The 21,596-nt window shown below is 39.2% G+C and overlaps 2 protein-coding genes across 2 annotated transcripts in view; both read left to right on the top strand.

The window, feature by feature from the left end:
* The first annotated feature begins 302 nt into the window (after positions 1–302).
* Positions 303–10,951, top strand: LOC126380172 (transmembrane channel-like protein). The gene is made up of 12 exons (XM_050029445.1): positions 303–386; positions 895–1,066; positions 1,994–2,138; positions 2,912–3,016; positions 5,043–5,231; positions 5,687–5,919; positions 6,479–6,670; positions 7,033–7,281; positions 7,561–8,863; positions 9,042–9,638; positions 9,805–10,027; positions 10,196–10,951. The coding sequence occupies exons 1-12, from the start codon at positions 311–313 to the stop codon at positions 10,900–10,902; spliced, it is 4,191 nt and encodes a 1,396-aa protein (XP_049885402.1). The 5' UTR covers positions 303–310; the 3' UTR covers positions 10,903–10,951.
* Positions 10,952–11,759: 808 nt separating this feature from the next.
* The window catches only part of LOC126380055 (laminin subunit alpha), a 67,568-nt gene continuing 57,731 nt past the window's right edge, over positions 11,760–21,596 (top strand). The window contains exon 1 of the mRNA XM_050029222.1: positions 11,760–11,959. Within this exon, the coding sequence (XP_049885179.1) occupies positions 11,771–11,959 (189 nt within the window). The 5' untranslated portion in view covers positions 11,760–11,770. The remainder of the gene's footprint in view (positions 11,960–21,596) is intronic.

Genomic DNA, 21,596 nt, shown 5'->3' with positions numbered 1-21,596 from the left:
AAATCTATCCGACCGAATTTTAGCCCTTACTCTGACATATGTTGGATCGGTAGGTTATCGACCTAATACCCACACGATACTCAAAACCGGCGAGCACGCATGAAGTCTTTGATGAGAGTAGAAGAAGCGAAGCGGTCTCTGCGTACCCCTAATAGGCGTGATCTTGTGTATGTATGTGTGTATGTTGTCGTACACACGAGATGTTGATGAATATTATGGTGTCCAGGGGTGGTGGGAGCACGCGCCGTCGTCCCCACAGCCGTCTGTGGACCGGTTGTCGGTCACCTGGGCTGACCCGCAGCCCGGCAGCATGGCGTCCGGGGTGAACCTCTTCCACCTGCCCTCGGAGCCCGTCGCTGAAGTCAAGTTCTCGCCGTCCGCTGGAGGTAACCCAGTACCCAATACCCGTCATTTTACTGTACCTATTTGAGTGAAAATAATGATTTGTACTATTGCGAATGCTATTTGCCTTTGCGAATGGTGAAACTACGTAGACGATCTTATTTTATAACATAGACCTTAATACTTCCATAAAGTAATTATTATACTCTTTGGTGTAAGTGTAGGTAAACGAGTTTAATTTGACATGTTATTGATTTTATATGTCATTAATCTTAAACAAAACTATGCGTAGTTATAATTTGCTGGGCGACATAATAACGTGCTGGTCGATCGTTCCTCTCGGACGACGCCCTGAGCCGAGGTTCGCACCCAACTGGGCACCCTCAGACCTGTTGTCTTAAACGTTGTACCGGGTGAGTAAGAGCCTTCAGCGCTCCCCATTTGTCCGGCCGGCCATCTGCAATAAGTCGCATCAAAAAAAAAAAGCTGGTCGATCGATCGTACTCTGTTGCACTGGTTTGAAGGAACTACTATAAAGGTGCATACACACAGACGGGTCGGAAGACGAGGACTACTCGGCGAGCTTGAGCGCAGTGTTGCGTCAGCGACGTGCGAGTGTCAGGCGATCGCGTAAAGGTCGCGCGCGCCGTCCCTCCTCGCCTTTCCTGCCAGACGAGACCCGGACGCGACGACGCTCTTCTGTCTTCACCACGAGCTCCGGAGAGTGAGTAGCCTTCTTTATACCAGTTGATTCAGACTGCACAGTGCACCATGGGCAAGATTACTTCTAACTTTTAATATGATTTCAAGTGTATCAGGATCGAAGCAAATGGAATTCCATAGTCTCAGTTTACCCCGGTGGTAAATAGGCGTGAGCTTTATCTGTGTACGTATGTATGATTTGAAGGCTGTACTGAAGCAGTTGCTTTAGACAGCAAGTCAGCTGCTCAATGCTTCCGCTACTGTTAACTTTGAAATTCTATCGATGAAACTTATAATAACAAAAGAATCACTTCCTAAACCTGCGCGACCACTTGATTGACAGTATACAATGACGGCATTTACGAAAAACGTATGGCTCAAATTTTCTGATCTACCGAACTCAGTTTTATAGCAATCAATATACAACATAAGTACATAAACAGTCTATAATTACGTCGCGCTGTTGGGCAACTCCTCCCTAACCAGAAGAAAAATGAGGGTACTAGTCTACGCTTCATTGCGGGCTGGTGGAGGTGTTTGGGCTAGTAGCCAACTCGTTTGCCATGGTTTTTCAAACTGCGTGAATTCTTCTGCCACTAATCAATAAATATAAAAGTGTGCAATCTTGACGCTACACTCCGATTCAGCCTAAACGAGCAGCGGTTTTTGATTTACTTAGATAGGTACCTCCATATTTCATAGCTCCGTTTTCTACACGTATTTTTATAAGTAAAGAATATACTTTTTTACAATAAGATTTCCATTGACATTCAGAATTTTCCTTTGAACAGTTTTAAGACAGTAATTAAACAAATACTTTCTAAAAAATGTTATTATCAGATACGTGATTATCTAGAAGATATGAATGCATGAGATTAACTGCCTGGGAACTGTATTAGGTAGCCAAATAACTAAATTGTATAACAGTATTTGTATTTCTGTCACTTAGTACTGCAATATCGATGGAGGAAGGCCAGCCAGCGATCGTTACACAAGAACAAATCTTCGAGAACATTCACCTGCACAAGGAGGTGCTGGGTTCAGTCAAGCAGCAACCGCTCGGCATGAGAAGAAAACTCAAGTTGGTTCACCAGGCAAGTTTCAATTTACTTAAAGTTTCCCGTCCACTAGACAACCAGGATCCAGAGCGTCTGCGGTAACAAGAGCTAGAGAATGACTACACCAGACTACTCTTATTCACGTATAAATCGTTATTCGCCAGAATTTATTGAACATCTTGCGTCATGGACAATGTACGCTTAAGAGGCGTCTTAATTCGCGCGGGTTATATCTATTATCTTTGCGAGCTTAGAAAGAGAAACATTTTGCAATTTGACCAAGCCCTCAGAAATTCTTGGCTATTTAGGTAGTGGCTGGTTTTCTTTGTTGTATCGATTGCACACCATCCTTTTAAATATGACTAGCCAACCTGGTGAAACGATCATAGTCACCTTGAAATTGTCGTAAGGAATCTAGATTATCTACAAAAGTCACCGTTTCGTTTGTGTAGGTGGCGTATAATGATTATAACATATGATTCGTTCAACTGAGACCAACATTACTATTTTACAAAATTAAAAATTCGTCTGTACTTGCATCTGAAATATAAAGGAGAAAATAATTAACTAACTGGGATTATCAACCTTCACCTCAAACAGCCGGAATTGGTAGAAAATCTTCTCTAATAACCATTGTATTTTATAGAACAAAAGAACATTCCTTGTCTGAGGAAAACCATTCCCTCCAATCACGAGGTGACGTCATCAACTAATTTATTGTTAAAGTAAACGCATCCACCAATCACAGACGTTAATGATGATGCCATGGAAACACGCGATTGGTCCAAATGATATTAATATATTTGCAGGCTAAAGCTTATATCAAGCGGCACGAAGGACAACTGCAAGAACGACTGGCTCAATCAAAGAGTACTAGAGATATTTACGCTAGATTCAACATTTTGTTGGCCACGGTAAGTTAGACACATTTTTGTTTAAGCATGGATCTGATGGTGTTTACTACTTGGCCGGAGAAATAAGAGAAATGGAAAGCCAAAGGCCAATGATTAAAGTAGTTTCAATCATAACATTGAACTTCGAATTTCAGCTGCAAAAGCGAGCTAAATACTGTTTCAATATCTGATAGACTTATTACTGGGTACTCTTGTACTTCGAATCGTATTGGCCTAATCAGGTCTTACCAAACAGTAAACAAAACCTTGAACAACGATGGAAGAAAATCTCTTAATCCTGCCTTAATCAGGGAAAAATTTTATCCAGTCATGGCTAGTAACTTTTACACTGTTGTACATGATTTAATAATTGAATTAAGTAAATACACTTCTCATCAAAAAAATCGAAACACTTCCGTTTTCATTGTTTCTGTCCGAATTTAACACAAAAAAGAATTCATACGATGAAAAAAAATACATAAATGTATAGCTGGCAGTTTGGCCATTACAGTAATAAGCGAAAATTCTAAATTCAAAATTAGAATTTCATTTGTTTATCTTATAAACGAAATGAATCACTGTTTTGAGACAAATGTGTGTTTAGGGTTGGAGTACATTTAGCGTTTAAAAACTAAAAATTGGCGCCTATCCTTAAACTTTTTGTTTTTTATTTCAATATTGTGACTTTGGGACGTCTGAAAAAAGGTTTTTTTTCTAAAACGTATGGATACTTCGCCCACAGAAGCCGCCCAAGTTGTGGCATTGCTGGATTCTGGCCTTAGTCAGCGTGTTGTGGCTGCAAGACTGCATCTAAGCCTGTCATCTGTTCATAGAGTCTATAAACGTTATCGGGAGACTGGTTTGTTCACGCGCCGTTCAGGATCTGGCAGGAATCGGGTCACTTCTGAGCGAGATGATCGATTTATTGTAACAACTTCTTTAAGAAATCGACGCCTTAACGCTTTTCAACTGCAGCAGCGGCTTCGTGTTGTACGAAGGGTGGCTGTAAGTGACTCTACAATTAGAAGAAGGTTGAAGGATCGTGGACTGGTACCGCATAAGCCAGCAAATGGGCCGAAATTAACTGCAGACCATCGAAGAGCGCGCCTTAACTTTGCACGTGAGCACCTAAATTGGTCATACCTACAGTGGAGCAAAGTTCTCTTTTCTGATGAGTGTAAAATTATGCTGTATGGTAACGACGGAAGGAACAAGGTCTACAGAAGAGACGGAGAACGCTATGCACAATGCTGCATTGAAAAAAAGGTCAGCTATGGTGGCGGTTCGTGGACGGTTTGGGGAGGAATCAGCGCCGACGGTAAGACAGAGCTTGCTTTCGTGTCTGGGCCACGTCTGCCTGCACTAAACTGTCATCGGTACGTCGAAGAGTGTCTCGAGCCTCATGTGATGCCCTATGCACATTTTATTGGCAACGGCTTCATATTCATGCACGACAATGCTAGGGCTCACACCGCGGGCGTCGTACGAGATTATCTTAACGAAGTCGATATCTCTATTATGGAATGGCCAGCAAGAAGCCCGGACATGAATCCCATTGAACATCTGTGGGATGAATCAAAGAGACGAATTCGAGCAAGGGATCCTGCCCCAGAAATACTTAGCCAGCTGCAAGATGCAATCCAAGAGGAATGGGACAATATACCACAGCACGTGATCGTGACTCTCATCCGATCGATGAAGAACCGTATGGAAGCAGTAATTAGAGCTCGGGGAGGGAATACAAGTTATTAAATAAACGTTTTTTAGCTTTTTTTTTCATTTACGTGTGTTGTTTTATCCATTTCCTTTATACTCCATACGGAATAAAAATGACTCATTTAACAAAATACGAAACCTATGAAAAATTTATTTAAATTTAGAACATTAACATTAAGATTTGATAAGCTCATATTACTCACTATTAAACGACATTTAACATTTATTCCTAAATGTACACATTTTTCTGATAATCCTGACAAAACGTAAACTTGCAAGGTGTTTCGATTTTTTTGATGAGAAGTGTATCTGTGTATACGTTTTTCCAAAGAAATGGCAGCAACTGAAACGCGAGGCGGCCAACACTTCGAACCTGCTGATCCCCTGGGAGCTACGGATCAAGGAGATTGAGTCCCACTTTGGTTCTGTGGTCGCGTCCTACTTCACGTTTCTGAGGTGGTTGTTTTGGGTCAACCTGGTCATCGCGTTTATACTCCTCGTTTTCGTCATTGTACCTGAGGTAATGATAATTCTCAACAATCTAACACTTCACGTAGGACATTTCCAACTTCAGTGAACGTCACCGATTTAATAATTCTGCCTGTGTGAGTTGTGAGACTAATGACTAACCTCATCAACTCTGGTGTCATGATGGGCTAAAGCCTCTAACATGGCTCATGTAACATTAAGTAAATATTAGCTTGGGCTGACTGCTTAACGTGCCCTCCGCAGCGAGGATCATCTTACTTTCGAACAATCAAACAACACACAAATAATCAAACTCATTCGAACTGGGTTAATAATGAAAAAAGAAAAAATAGAGCAAGTGATTCTATAAGTCTAACAAAACTCTGACAATATGCTACTGCAGTAACATAATTTTATACAAAACAAACAGAACAATAATTTGTGTACGCTGCATTAAGTAATGCTCCCAATACCTCATCGTAGTAAGACCCATTATTTTACCAACAGTACCTGACAGCGAATCCTCAACAAGACGGCGAAAGGAAGATAATAATGGAAGACGAGCTCCGGAACGCTTCGAACCTGCTAACCCTGTGGGAATTCGAGGGTATTCTGAAGTTCTCCCCAATCTTCTATGGGTATTACAGTAACCTGGAACGCCCGGAGTACCGCATGCCTCTTGCTTACTTCCTGACCGGGCTGGTCGTCTACATATATAGCTTCGTCGCCATATTGAGAAAGTAAGTGGTTTTATTTTTTCACTGCAAAGTATAGGTTATTATTAGTTATTATTACTCGATTCCCAGTCGGTTTCCATTAAGTATAATAATGTTTTCTTTCTTTTACAACACGTCAAGTTAATATGTGGGGTATATGCTCCATCCTTCTTGTTTAGAGAAGATCTGTGCTCAGTATTGAATAAGCTTATAGAAAATATTAGCAGTCTTTTAATAGCCACGGTTTTATTGCACATGTTTACTGCACGCAAATTCTTTCTAAATCGGGTGCAACACAAATACGCAATCATGTTGGAGTAATAAAATTCGTTCTGTAAACCTGTTCTGATATACCTAATTACCTACACCTACTCGTACTCAATATACTTACTCAAACTTATATGAATGTTACTTGGATAAAATTCAAGAATACGCAAGAATCATACAAAATACTTGAAGATTTGAAGTGTTACAACATTTTGGTACATTAAGGGCGGAATCAACTCACCACGTTCCTCAAAGAGTGCAGATACATCCATGGCAACACTGTGATGAATTGCATGATACTCATGGTTCTTTCCAGAATGGCAGAAAACTCTCGCATGTCGAAGCTGTCGGAGAAGGAAGACGAGTGCATATTCTCGTGGAAGCTGTTCACTGGATGGGACTTCATGATCGGCAACGCGGAGACGGCTCACAACCGCATCGCGTCCGTCATCCTCGGCTTCAAGGAGGCCTTGCTTGAGGAGGCCGAGAAGAAGAAGGATGTTAGGAAGTAAGCGATACATACATCTTCCTACCGTTTATACCATATTCGTAGGATCCGCTTACATAGCCTGAAACTAACAAACCCAGGTTTATTACAAGCATCGCTAATCGGTACCTTCCAACCCTACATACATAAAAATATGTATAAACAAAATTACAAAAGAAAGTTTCTTTTAAAACTTCTACATTTGTCATAGGCACAACTGAGACCGAACCTTTTAAAATGGAGCAAAATATCGATAGTTCTGTTAACAGAACTGTGCAACAGAGCTAGTGGGAGTAAACGATACAAATTTCCGATTTCCACTCAAAACTTTCCCGCTACCGCCTCTGTGCAAAGACCCTTTACCTTTCTCCATAATATTTCAGTTGGCGCATCATATCCCTTCGAGCGCTAGTCAACATCTGCGTGGTGATTCTTCTAGCAGTGTCAGCGTACGCTGTCGTGACAGTCGTGTCTCGCTCGCACGACACTAGCAAAGCCCGCAGTTGGTGGCGAGAGAACGAGACGACTACAGTCGTCACCGTCATATCGATCACCTTTCCAGTATTCTTCGAGCTGCTTGGCTTTCTCGAACACTACCACCCGAGAAAACAGCTTCGTTTGCAATTAGCGAGGTGATTTAAAGTTCATAATTTGTCTAAAATGTCTGCGCTCTTTACGAATTTAAGGACTTCCATGCATGTGGTAACATTAGCAAGTATTATCTAATAACATACTCGTAGACAATGACAACAGATCTTCAAGTTAAAAAGCATAATATTCCTTTTGAATGATTATCTGTATTAATACTTCTTAACCAAATTCTGCTGGCAAAAGCATCCTCATAAGGCTGACGATAATGAACAAATCAATATAATTAAGTAATTAATTATAACACTTTTTATTGTTTGCAGGATAATGTTACTGAACTTATTGAATTTGTACTCTCTAATATTTGCGCTGTTCAGTAAAATTGAAGGCATGAGTAAAGACTTGGACGCATTGAAACCTACTCTCAGTATGAATGCAACAACTTTTCCAAATAGCACCTTAAACATAAGCGAATCTTTAGCTCTCAACGTGCCTATGGCATGTTTTGAAGTCAGTATATCTTGTGCGCCTTGCAACCTACCTCTCATGCTATCTACCAACATCACATCCACTACCATAGACCAAACCGAGAGAACTACAACATTTCTACCCCCGCACAACTACAAGAACAATGTCAAGCATACAATAATTCCAAAGAAAATACTCAAAAACCGCATGTTTTCTAGCACATCTGAAAATCCAAAGAAATTTCTACCTCAAAACTTGATAGAAAAGTATGAAAATGTTGAAACTACTACGGAAGATATTATTTCGCTCAATAAAAAGCAGCTCGATTTACTTAAAGCTAAATATTTCACTGCAACTACCTTTGAAGAGAGTAGTTCGGAAGAAGATGACGATTCATACACTTTTGACTATGAAACTTCCGAAACAAATGATATATATGAAACGAGTTCAAGCTCAGAAATTTCAGTGCCATATTCAGTTACTCAAATAGATAATTTTAGCTCAACTAGCCCTACTTACGGATACACAGACAATAGTAAAAGAGCTGCCCCCAAAAGTGATAGTACTGAAACAACTGATAGTACAGAAACCGATACAGAAACCACAGATACAATATATTACACTCCATCTACATATCAATTTGATTTGACAGGCTCTAGTTATACGACAAATACAGAGTTTTCAACAGATGTAACAACAGTTTCTATTAAAGAAGTGGATACTGCATACACTAATGGTGAGACGAAATCTACTGCCAAAGTAGACCTGGATACAGAAACTACATACATGTCTACAGAAACAGACTCGTCTACATTTACAAATACTGATATGACGCCAGATCTATCTACCATAGCCACCCTAGATGCAGTAACAATTTGTCCAGACATTTCTTTCAACTGTTCTGTGAACTGTGGAGGTAGAAATGTTACTCAAGTATTCGTAGTATCTAATTGTACATTGGTCGAAAAGCGGTGTTATACCACTGAATGTAAAGTAATACATTTTAAAATGAACACGACTATGGTTGATGTCGTGTATGAGGATGAACATAAAAGGAGAATGTACAATTTAACGATAGGTACGAAAAAGAAACTGCTCAAATTGTGCTGGGAAACGATGTTTGGACAAGAATTAGTGAAACTAACTATGATGGACTTGGTAAGGAAAATAACACCCATATCCTTTATATCTTCCCAAGGGATATTTTAAGTTATTCACCTTTAAATAACTAAATGAAAGTATTATTACTAATAAAATACACCCCTTTTACTAAGTACTTAAATAACAATATTTTATTCTTATTACGATTAAAGTAAGTATTCATAATTATTTTCAGGTCTTCGTTCTACTAGGCACATTATTTATGGACTTTTTCCGTGCTCTATTTGTACGCTACATGAATCGTTGTTGGTGTTGGGACCTAGAGAAAAAGTTCCCAGAATACGGAGATTTCAAAATAGCAGAAAACATCCTGCATCTGATCAACAACCAAGGAATGGTGTGGATGGGAATGTTCTTCTCTCCTGGACTTGTTGTTTTGAATGTTTCGAAGCTGATGATTATGATGTACCTCAGATCATGGGCCGTGATGACCTGCAATGTACCCCACGAGGTTGTTTTTAGAGTTTCGAAAAGTAATAATTTCTACTTGGCACTTCTTCTTACGATGTTGTTCCTGTGCGTGTTACCGGTTGGTTATACTATCGTCTGGGTGAAACCTTCCTGGCACTGCGGTCCGTTCTCAGAATACGATAAGATCTACTACATTCTGACGAGTAATATCTACAAGATTCTTCCAAAGAGTCTTAACTTTGCGCTAGAGTACATAGCATCACCAGCCATCGTGATTCCACTGCTGGTTCTACTCATACTTATCATTTACTATTTGACATCACTGACGAACTCTCTGAGAGAAGCTAATAACGATTTGAAGGTATGTGATACATAGGCTTCTTACAAAATAGGTGATAAATATAATAATTTAAATAATAATACTTAGTGTTAATTTGTTGAAGAACGTCTTTAATGTTGTTAGAAAAAAAATATTTCCAAAGGTTTTCCCAAATAGGACATCTAGAATCACTACTATTCTTTTACAGATACAACTCAGACGTGAGCGTACAGAGGAGCGACGCAAGATGTTCCAACTGGCTGACACTAGGCGTCGCGCGGGATCTTCGGCGCTGGACAATACTCCCTTCGCTCGGTGGAAGAAGGCCCTACCAGCTTTACCACTCAGCAAGTCCATAGATTCTGACGACAGGAAAACTGTCACTGGGGATGAGGGTAACGAGCCTTTGAAAGCTATCAAGAAGAGGGGAGGTACGTAAAGATTCAGTAGAATTTTAAAAATATAATTAAAACCAAAATGAACCCAACCGACAAAATAATAAAGGGAACATTAATTCAACAACGATGCTAAATCGAATGTCTGATGTTTCTAATGAGTCAAACTGTTTTTATTAAATGATGGATGTGTTTCTTTTGCAGGTGGCATATTTGCAAAAATTGTGGGCTTGGCTCTCGACAAGAAATCAGAAGAACCTACTTCTGAGGAAGTTCCGCCATCTCCCAACACCGGTGATGATGAAACAGATACCGATTTCCACGAGACTCTTCCCAAAGAAGTCCTTAAGATCAAAGACATAACGATATCAAAACCACTTGATCAGAAAAAGAAGAACAACGTTGAATTTAAAACTGAAACAGAAGATACTAAACATAAAGACAATCTTAAAGTTAAGGTTGATAAAGAAGAGCGATCGGAAAAAAGGCCAGCAAGACACGAAGAGAAGAGAGTAGCTGAAGTAATTGACGAAGCGAAACCCAAACCAGAAGACAAACAGCTACAAAGAAAGCAAACATCGGAATCTAACACGTCGAAACAATCAGATTCATTCGGTTCTGTCATTCCAGTTATAACTATAAGTACAACGGAAAGCGACGATGAAGTTCTACAATCTAAGAAAGGAAAAGATGTGAAGGAAAAGAAGAAAGATGTAAAAGATAAAGAAAAGGATACCAAAGATAAACATAGTGATATAAAAGGTAAAAACGAGAGTAAGAGTAAGAAAGGTAAGAGTAGTGGAGATTTAAAAGCGCTTAGACGGCAGAGCAGCGTAGATAGCTCAAACGAGCCAAAGATGCCGAAGGAAAAGAAAGGAGAAGAAGGTCATAAGTATCAATACTCATTGTAATTAGTAGTAGTGATGGTTGAATAAAGTTGATGAATCAAAATAATCAAAACACGTACTTATTTTCAAGTATCCCTTTCGTATATAGTTCTTCCTCACTCAAAATTAATTTTAGTTCTATTTCTGGTTTCCATAACATTTACTTTCATAGGTGTATTTATTTTATATTTAAAAACACTTCTATTTTTCTATTTGTTTATAGTACTTACCTATTTACATGATGAAATTATTGGTAGCTCGAAGAGGAGTTAGTAATAACAACATGTGACATAATTTCATAATTTAAACCAATTTGTTCATTAGTAAGCACTTATAAAAAATATTCATAAAATTACATAAGAATTCTTATGCAAATAGACAGAGCTCTGTCAGACGATATTTTTTTTATAAGTGGTTTATTTTAGGTTGGATTGGTAAAGTCGATTCCTGAGACAACTCAAACAGCATTAACTACTTCGTCGAACTATTAATGACAAAATGCATCCAATCTTATTAAATGTTTACTTATATGTGTATCATGTACTTACTTACAGAAAATTTAAATCGAACAAATCATCTGACTCGGGCGGAACCCGCAGCTTTTGTCAAGAAAGTAACCATTACTTACACCACCAGTATCATGTAGGTAAATCACAACACAATCACAATAACAAAGTAGTTACTCTACAACAATGACAACAACATTGTTCATTCACATATTTTTTGTATACGTATACGAACAAAAGTTCGAAAAGCTAGCTCCAAAAGTTCTAAACATAACAAAAGCCCGAAAGTTCGCTTCTCGCGTCCTGCTCGTATTATAACATTTGCCGTTGGCGCCTGTGGGCTAGCTGTATCTCGTCATTCCGCGCTGGGACGCGGCGCGCGCACGATGCGGCGGCTCGCGTGGCTATTACTATTGACGTGCGCACGCGCAGAGATCCTCACGCCGCCGTACTTCAACTTGGCTTTAGGAAAAAAGGTGACAGCCACAGCGACCTGCGGCGATGAAGGACCCGAGCTCTACTGCAAACTGGTCGGCGCGAACGCCGATCACGACGAACACGTGATACAGGGACAGGTAAATACTTTTTTGTGTGACTTTCTTTTATTATTAAGACTGGTTAGCATTCACTACTTGGCTGGACAAATGGGGCTGAGGGCTGTTTTTAGGGGATTATCTTTGCTGTTAAAAATCAATACGTTTGGCAGAATGCCTTAATCCTATTTTTTATAAACAGTTTAAAGCGACGAAGTAACTAAATACTCTTCGCAAAGTATAGCGAATGCTACCGAACATATACGAACACTATTCAGGTCTAAATAGTTACCGAAAATACTATTTATATTACAAGGATAATAATATTATAAGCTTGTCGTCCCTAACTCCTGTTTCAGAATCCTTAGCGATCGAGGGCGTACTGAAACCCAATCATAATAAAAATAAGCTCTATTCGGTCTATAGAGTCTAAACTAAATGCTTGGAGAAAAGGTAAAAGGCAAATAAAAGTTTTCTCATCTCTCTCGAACAGCAATAAAGATTAAATTGTCCATAAAAGCTTGTAAACTCCTGGAAAGAAACCAGAAATAGCTTTGGAATTCTTTATTGTAGCCACAGGGGCCTTAGCCAAGTTGCAAACGATTACGAAAATCAACAGTGTAATCAAATAAAAAAGTATAGGATTGACGCAAGCTGACATGTCAGTCTCATTCATATTATTAAATTCTTCACCATCATTAGGTATTAACTAGGCAATTTAAGAGCCACGCTCTTGTCGGTGTAGCATTCTCCATGCTACTTTTTTAGGGAGAAATAAGGCAGTGGTGTTCCTCTTGCCTTCCGCCCGGCAGTACTCTGTCTGACGCTAGTGGGATGATGCCCAGAGTAGTATTATTTCAAAGGCGTACTAGGGCTCCTGTCATCCGCCTCTGAATAGTACTGATAGGTACTGCTGCCCTCTGTCAGGTTCCAGGTTACAGTCCTTGTGACTTGCCCCTTCCGTCCTGTATTGCCGTACCGATGGCTTTCATCTCCGCCTCAGCAGCCGTTGATGTCTGGTTCTACGTTATACCCCATAGGTCTGGGGTTTATTAGATTACACTGCCGCTTTTCGTACTCTTTTGTAACCGGCCCTAGGTTTCCGTAGGTAACGAAAACTTCTATAGCTACAATATACCTAGAACTTGCTTTTTAATAAAATAGTTTAGGTACTCTAAAAGGTGACAGAGGTCATTTATCGACTCGTTTTCAACAGTAGACGAATGTAGGATTGGTTAGAAAAAGAAAAGCAACATGTGTCGGTGTTTGGAAGTGTATATAAAGAGACATTGTAAAACAATATTAGATGTTTTGTTTTTACAATGTCTAGGGTAGTTTCCAACTAGTCAAATCAGTTACTTATTACTAAATGTCAAAACACAAAATTACTATGGAATTTGTAACCTGTGACGTCATAGAAAAACTAAAATTTATAAATAAGTTAAATGGAAAAAAAGAGAACGTTTCCTTTCTCTCTATATTTAATAATCAGAATTTCATAATTTATCTTTGACATAGGAAACTCTATTTCAGGACTCTTCTTTTGAATTCGGTTTAAAAATAACACGAATCTCATATCGCTTATATTATTTCTCACTGTTTCTTTTGTAAATAAAAGATAACACAAATGTCTGTGTCTAAAAGAACTACATTACTTTACTAAAATTTTGGAGTAATTCTGGCATCCCTTGGAGCCTTGCTTCCCGGAGTGAATGAGGTAGACTCCGATAAGCAGCCGATAACGTTATCAATCCATCCTGTTGCCTCACCACCCGACATTCATACGCTTAACTACTAAGTACAGCCACGAGCATCAACATGCATACACTTTGGTACCATGTCACATGATGTTTTTTGTCAAATTCCACTATAAAAGTTAATGTGACATGGTGCCAAAGTGTACATTACTAATAATTATTATTATATTATATATAGCTACAAACCCATGTACCTATTGACTGACTGACTGACTCACTGACAGGGTTGTTCTCCCAGAAGGAGCATCGGGGGGTAAAAATGGTGTATGGGGGATGTGATCAAAATTTTTCGGTGAGTATGGGAAAACTTCCAGATCTTGGAAAACTGCTCCGCATCAGGGAGACGCCCTACAGTCTGGCGCAACTATTATACCTGCATCAATTTTTTTTTCGCAAAACCTATTTAAATCTTGGTCAAATTCTATTGTGAGTGAAAAAAAATCAAAATGGCGGAAAAACAAGATGGCCGCCATACAAAAAAATGTTTTTCTAGAAAATGTCTCGGAGGTCAAAATGATGTATGGGAGTGTAATCGGAGCGTCTTGTGGAGTATGAAAACACTTCTCTATCTTCAAAATCTGCTCCGCATCAGGGAGACACCCTACGGCCTGGCAAAACTATAAAACCTGGAGCAATTTTTCTTTCGCGAAACATATTTAAATCTTGGTCGAATCCAATCGCCGGTGAAAAAAAATCAAAATGGCGGAAAAACAAGATGGCCGCCATACAAAATTTTCGTTTTTCCCGAAAATGCCTCGCAGGTAAAAAATATGTATAAGGATGTGATCGGATCGTCATGTTGAGTATTTCGATTTTGCTCGATCTTGAAAAACTGCTCCGCATCAGGGAGACACCCTACGGCCTGGCAAAACTATAAAACCTGGAACAATTCTTTTTTCACGAAACCTATTTAAATTTTGGTCAAATACAATCGCCGGTGAAAAAAAAACAAAATGGCGGAAAAACAAGATGGCCGCCATACAAAATTTTCGTTTTTCCTCAAAATGCCTCGGGGGTAAAAATAATGTATAGGGGTGTCATCGAAACGTCAAGTCGAGTATGAAAATACGTCTGGGTTTCCGATGTCTGCTCCGCATCAGGGCGGCACCCTACGGCCTGGGAAAACTATCGCACCTGGAACTTTTTCGTTTTCACGAAACCTATTTGAATCTTAATAAAATTTTATCGCCTGTGAAAAAAAACAAAATGGTGGAAAAGCAAGATGGCTGCCATACAAATTTTTCGTTTTTCCAGAAAATGTCTCGGGTGTAAAAACGATGTATAGGGGTGTTATCGGAACGTCATCTTGGAAAACTGCTCCGCATCAGGGAGACACCCTACGGCCTGGCAAAACTATAGCACCTAGAACTTTTTTGATTTCACGAGACCTATTTAAGTCTTGGTCAAATTCTATCGCGGTAAAAAAATGGCGGGAAAACAAGACACGCGAGCAGCTTGCTGCGAGCGAACCACGCGACATCTAGTTATTATTATTATATTATATATAGCTACAAACCCATGTACTGACTGACTGACTGACTCACTGACTCACTGACAGGGTTGTTCTCCCAGAAGGAGCGTCGGGGGGTAAAAATGATGTATGGTGGGTGTGATCGGGACCTCCCGGTGAGTATGGGAAAACTTCCAGATCTTGGAAAACTGCTCCGCATCAGGGAGACACCCTACAGTCTGGCGAAACTATCGCACCTGGAACGTTTCTTTTTTCACAAAACCTATTTAAATCTTGGTCAAATTTTATCGTGGGTGAAAAAAAAATCAAAATGGCGAAAAAACAAGATGGCCGCCATACAAAATTTTGTTTTTTCAGAAAATGCATCGGGAGTAAAAACTGTGTATGGAGATGTAATCGGAACGTCTTGTGGAGTATGAAAACACTTCTCTATCTTCAAAATCTGCTCCGCATCAGGGAGACACCCTACGGCCTGGCGCAACTATCGCACCTGGAACGTTTCTTTTTTCACAAAACCTATTTAAATCTTGGTCAAATTTTATCGTGGGTGAAAAAAAATCAAAATGGCGGAAAAACAAGATGGCCGCCATACAAAATTTTGTTTTTCCAGAAAATATCTCGCGGGTAAAAACTGTGTATAGGGTTGTAATCTGGACCTCCCGTCAAGTATGGAAAACTTTCCTGATTTTGGAAAACTGCTCCGCATCAGGGAGACACCCTACGGCCTGGCGAAACTATCGCACCTGGTACGATTCTTTTTTCACAAAACCTATTTAAATCTTGGTCAAATTTAATTGCAGTTGAAAAAAAAAAACAAAATGGCGGAAATTCAAGATGGCCGCCATACAAATTTTTCGTTTTTCTCGAAAATGCCTCGGGGTGAATGTGATGTAAGAGGGATGAGATCAAAATGTCATATTGAGTATGAAAATACTTCCCGACCTTCAAAAACTGCTCCGCATCAGGGCGGCACCCTACGGCCTGGGAAAACTATCGCACCTGGAACGATTCTTTTTTCACCAAACCTAATAAAATCTTGGTCAAATTTTATAGCCTGTGAAAAAAAAAACAAAATGGCGGAGAAACAAGATGGCCGCCATACAAAATTTTGTTTTTCTAGAAAATTCCTCAAGGTCCAAAAATATGTATAGGGGTGTGATCGGAACGTCATCTTGGAAAACTGCTCCGCATAGGGAGACACCTTACGGCCTGGCAAAATTATAGCACCTAGAACTTTTTTGATTTCACGAGACCTATTTAAACAAGATGGCCGCCATACAAAGCTTCGAACTAATACAGGACACGCGAGCAGCTTGCTGCGAGCGAACCACGCGACATCTAGTTATATTATATATAGCTACAAACCCACTGACTGACTCACTCACTGACATAATTGTTCTCCCAGAAGGAGCGTCGGGGGGTCAAAATGATGTATGGGGGGTGTGATCGGGACCTCCCGGTGAGTATGGGAAAAATCCCAAATCTTGGAAAACTGCTCCGCATCAGGGAGACACCCTACAGTCTGGCGAAACTATCGCACCTAGAAAGATTCTTTTTTCACAAAACCTTCTTAAATCTTGGTCAAATTTTATTGTCGGTGAAAAAAAATCAAAATGGCGGAAAAACAAGATGGCCGCCATACAAAATTTCGTTTTTCCAGAAAATGTCTCGGGGGTAAAATCTGTGTATGGGGTTGTAATCGGAACGACTGGTTGAGTATGAAAATATTTCTCGATCTTCGAAAACTGCTCCGCATCAGGGCGGCACCCTACGGCCTGGCGAAACTATCGCACATGGAACGATTCTTTTTTCACAAAACTTATTTAAATCTTGGTCAAATTCTATCGTGAGTGAAAAAAAATCAAAATGGCGGAAAAACAAGATGGCCGCCATACAAAATTTTCGTTTTTCCCGAAAATGCCTCGGGGGTAAAAATGATCTATGAGGAATGTGATCGAAACATCATGTTGAGTATGGAAATACTTTTCGATCTTCAAAAGCTGCTCCGCATCAGAGAGACACCCTACAGCCTGGCGAAACTATCGCACCTGGAACTTTTTTGTTTTCGCGCAGCCTATTAAAGTCTTGGTCAAATTTTATCGCCAGTGAAAAAAAAAACAAAATGGCCGAAAAACAAGATGGCCGCCATACAAATTTTTGTTTTTCCAGAAAATGTCTCAGAGGTAAAAATTATGTATTGGGGTGTGATCGGAACGTCATCTTGGAAAACTGCTCCGCATCAGGGGTCACCCTACGGCCTGGCAAAACTATAGCACCTAGAACTTTTTTGATTTCACGACACCTATTTAAATCTTGGTCAAATTGTATTGTGGGTGAAAAAAAAAAACAAAATGGCGGAAAAACAAGATGGCCGCCATACATAATTTTGTTTTTCTAGAAAATTCCTCAAGGTCAAAAAATATGTATAGGGGTGTGATCGGAACGTCATCTTGGAAAACTGCTCCGCATCAGGGAGACACCCCACGGCCTGGCAAAACTATAGCACCTAGAACTTTTTTGATTTCACGAGATCTATTTTAGTCTTGGTCAAATTCTATCGCGGTAAAAAAATGGCGGGAAAACAAGACACGCGAGCAGCTTGCTGCGAGCGAACCACGCGACATCTAGTTATACTATATATAGCTACAAACCCATGTACCTATTGACTGACTGACTCACTGACATAATTGTTCTCCCAGAAGGAGCGTCGGGGGGTAAAAATGATGTATGGGGGGTGTGATCGGGACCTCCCGGTGAGTATGGGAAAACTTCCAGATCTTGGAAAACTGCTCCGCATCAGGGAGAGACCCTACGGCCTGGCGCAACTATTATAGCTGGATCAATTTTATTTTCGCAAAACCTATTTAAATCTTGGTCAAATTCTATTGCGGGTGAAAAAAAATCAAAATGGCGGAAAAACAAGATGGCTGCCATACAAAAAATTGTTTTTCCAGAAAATGTCTCGGAAGTAAAAATGATGTATGGGAATGTAATCGGAGTGTCTTGTCGAGTACGGAAAATGTTCTCAATCTTCGAAAACTGCTCCGCATCAGGGAGACACCCTATGGCCTGGCTAAACTATCAAACATAGAACATTTTTTTTTCCACTAAACCTACTTAATTCCTGGTCAAATTCAATCGCTGGTGATAAAAAATCAAAATGGCGGAAAAACAAGATGGCCGCCATACAAATTTTTCAAAATTCCTGAAAATGCCTCGGGGGTAAAAATGATGTATAGGAGGTGTGATCAAAACCTCAAGTTGAGTATGGAAATACTTCTCGATCTTTGAAAACTGCTCCGCATCAGGGAGACACCTTACGGCCTGGCGAAACTATCGCACCTTGAACTTTTTGGTTTTCACGAAACCTATTTAATTCTTGGTCAAATTTTATCCCTGGTGAAAAAAAAACAAAATGGCCGAAAAACAAGATGGCCGCCATACAAATTTTTGCTTTTCCAGAAAATGTCTCGGGGAAAATAACTGTGTATAGGGTTGTAATCGGAATGTCTTGTAAAGTATGGAAATATTTCTCGATCTTTGAAAGCTGCTCCGCATCAGAGTGGCACCCTACGGCTTGGCGAAACTATCGCATCTGGACCTTTTTTGTTTTCACAATACCTATTTAAATCTTGGTCAAATTTTATCGCCGGTGAAAAAAAAACAAAATGGCGGAAAAACAAGATGGCCGCCATACAAAATTTCGTTTTTCCAGAAAATGTCTCGTTGGTAAAAACTGCGTATGGGGTTGTAATCGGAACGTCTCGTTGAGTATGGAAATACTTCTTGATCTTTGAAATCTGCTCCGCATCAGGTAGACACCCTACGGCCTGGCGAAACTATCGCACCTGGAACTTTTTTGTTTTCACGAAGCCTATTAAAGTCTTGGTCAAATTTTATCGCCGGTGAAAAAACATGATGGCCGCCATACAAATTTTTGTTTTTGCAGAAAATGACTCAGGGGTAAAATTGATGATCGGAACGTCATCTTTGAAAACTGCTCCGCATCAGGGAGACACCCTACGGCCTGGCAAAACTATAGCACCTAGAACTTTTTTGATTCCACGAGACCTATTTAAGTCTTGGTCCAATTCTATCGCGGTAAAAAAATGGCGGGAAAACAAGACACGCGAGCAGCTTGCTGCGAGCGAACCACGCGACATCTAGTTAACTACTATATAGGTACTCACTAACTAATCATGAAGAAACAATTATACACAAAGAGTTATATATTATTTTTATGTTTAGATTCATAATAAAAAAGGTACCAAGGTGATATGTAGGTACCAAACACATTTCGCCATACCAATAATCTACCTTTTAGTTCGTCGTTTGTTCGCTAATAGGTACATAATTTGATTATGAAATAAATAGAAATAACATTAATCATATTAGGTTACCTATTCCTCTAGCAACAAGTATTTTCATTACTAAACAAAAGCGTGCATATTCGTATACTGTCAACAAGACTGAAATATTGTACATTTGCGGACCTCATACTCAAGCCAATTAGGAGCTGTGGTAGCCCAGTTGGTAGAATGCTTGCCTCTCACTTTAACGTCGCAGGTTCCAATCCAGCACAGACTTAATGACCTACGAATGTATTTTCAAATTCGTGTTTGGATCATAAATGATGAACACGTGCTCAGCGGTGAAGGAAAACATCGTGAGGAAACCCACAGTCTTTTATTGGGCTGGTTTTCCCTTCGCGGGTTGGAAAGTCAGACAGGCAGTCGCTTCTGTAAAAAACCGGACCTGTCAAAGCTTCATGTTGGGTGAGCGGACCCTGTGAAGAACGGGATAGTGCTGGGGAGATGATGATACTTGAGTATCATCAAGCCAATTAGGTAACGCTAAGGGTCCTCACTCGGTAACTTCATCATAGCTACTAACCATATTCAATATTCTTTATTTGCATACTATGACGGTGTACAAGTTTGTAAGTTATATATGAGTTTCACATTATAGACCCTTTCGGACACAACAAAATAGAAGTTTAAAAGAGAGAAGGAAGCTTTTCAAATTGTAACATCAGTATCATTAAGGTATTCACTAGTGCTGTAGTAATATTTATTAATTAGAATTACTTTTATTTTTTTAATAAAGATTTTGTAACTTTTTTCTTCTTTTATTATGTTAGACAGTATGTATATTTATTATATATTTAGTGTATTTATCATAACGACTACAACGAACCTAGAAATCAGTCGCTTACGCACAGTAGCCGAAAATGTAACAAAATGAGAACAAAGTGATGTTCATTCATCTTGTACTGAGATAGTGAGGTCGGAGGGTAGCGATAACTCTAACTGGACGTTACACTTAGCTTATCACAACGAGTTCAAACAACTTGGCGACCGAAATATTAATAATTGTGATGATAACATTCGCTTTCGTAATCACACTTGTCTCTATTTAGCAGATAAATCTATTTGGAATTTGTATAAGTAGGTAAATACCGAAAAGACGCGTGTAATTGGGTAGTTTCTAGTTTCTTAGTTAAATAAAAATAATAATTTACTAAATAAAGACACATGTAAAAGTGACAAAAAACGTTTCTTTTTTTCTATTTAACTTATGTATGCATTTTAATAAAGAAAAATGTAATAATAAGTACTTACATAAGTCGTATCGTACTAATAATAGTACGATATTTCGTCACGTTTTTCATACAAATTCCATAGTAAGTTCGTTTTTTGACGTTTAGTAAAAAGTGACTGATTTGACTAGTTGGAAGTTCGTTACTTTTATTTTATTTCTGCATAAAATTGACGTGTGTTCCATAAATTTTATGGCTGTTGATTATCCTTCCCTTTCCTTTTAGGTGGATAAGAAAAAGACAGGTATACCTAACTTAAAATCAGATGGTATGCACTGGAATCAGCACCATTGAATCGGTAATTACTTCAGGTCCTAAAACTCTAAGGCGTTATCACATGACGCGGATTTTGTAGCAGTGCACCGCACGGCTAGGCGGTTTTCGGGTGTTAGGTATCAGCGACATACAATTTCATAGAAGTCAATGCGACCTTCTCGACCGCCAACCGCGTCGGTGACCAGAGTCGTGTGACAGTTGCCTAAGTCAGAGCATACTTCATACAAACCAGTACTAAGAACGTAGAGTTTACAATATGCAACAGATATTTCTACGAAGCGGATTACAGTCACGTGTTATTTTTAAAACGTTCTTTGTTTAAATGTTTCAAAGTTTATAACGGTTATGAATGAAAAATCTACTTCACATACCTACTTATTTCGATATGAGTAAAATAAGTAAATAGGCACCTACTGCCTATTAACTCATCAAGAGTAGGATGTTATCATAAAAACAAAACTTTAATAATATACTTACTTACTTAATAAACTATCAACTGTAATGATATCTGTATTGCTAAGTGTAAAAATATCCGTAGGTAATGTTATTCAAGATATTAATGCATGAATGAAACTT

The sequence above is a fragment of the Pectinophora gossypiella genome, chromosome Z (assembly GCF_024362695.1).
Source record: "Pectinophora gossypiella chromosome Z, ilPecGoss1.1, whole genome shotgun sequence".
Taxonomy (NCBI): Eukaryota; Metazoa; Arthropoda; class Insecta; order Lepidoptera; family Gelechiidae; genus Pectinophora; species Pectinophora gossypiella.
The sequence above is the reverse complement of the archived record's forward strand: the minus strand, read 5'-3'. Positions and strand labels throughout refer to the sequence as shown.

Bases quoted from the DNA above. Each gene is read 5' to 3' on its own strand.
- LOC126380172 (XM_050029445.1), top strand. From the start codon at position 311: ATGGCGTCCGGGGTGAACCTCTTCCACCTGCCCTCGGAGCCCGTCGCT. The intron at 2,139-2,911 runs GCAAGTTTCAAT...ATATATTTGCAG, and splicing joins AACTCAAGTTGGTTCACCAG to GCTAAAGCTTATATCAAGCG. The intron at 6,671-7,032 runs GTAAGCGATACA...ATAATATTTCAG, and splicing joins AAGAAGAAGGATGTTAGGAA to TTGGCGCATCATATCCCTTC.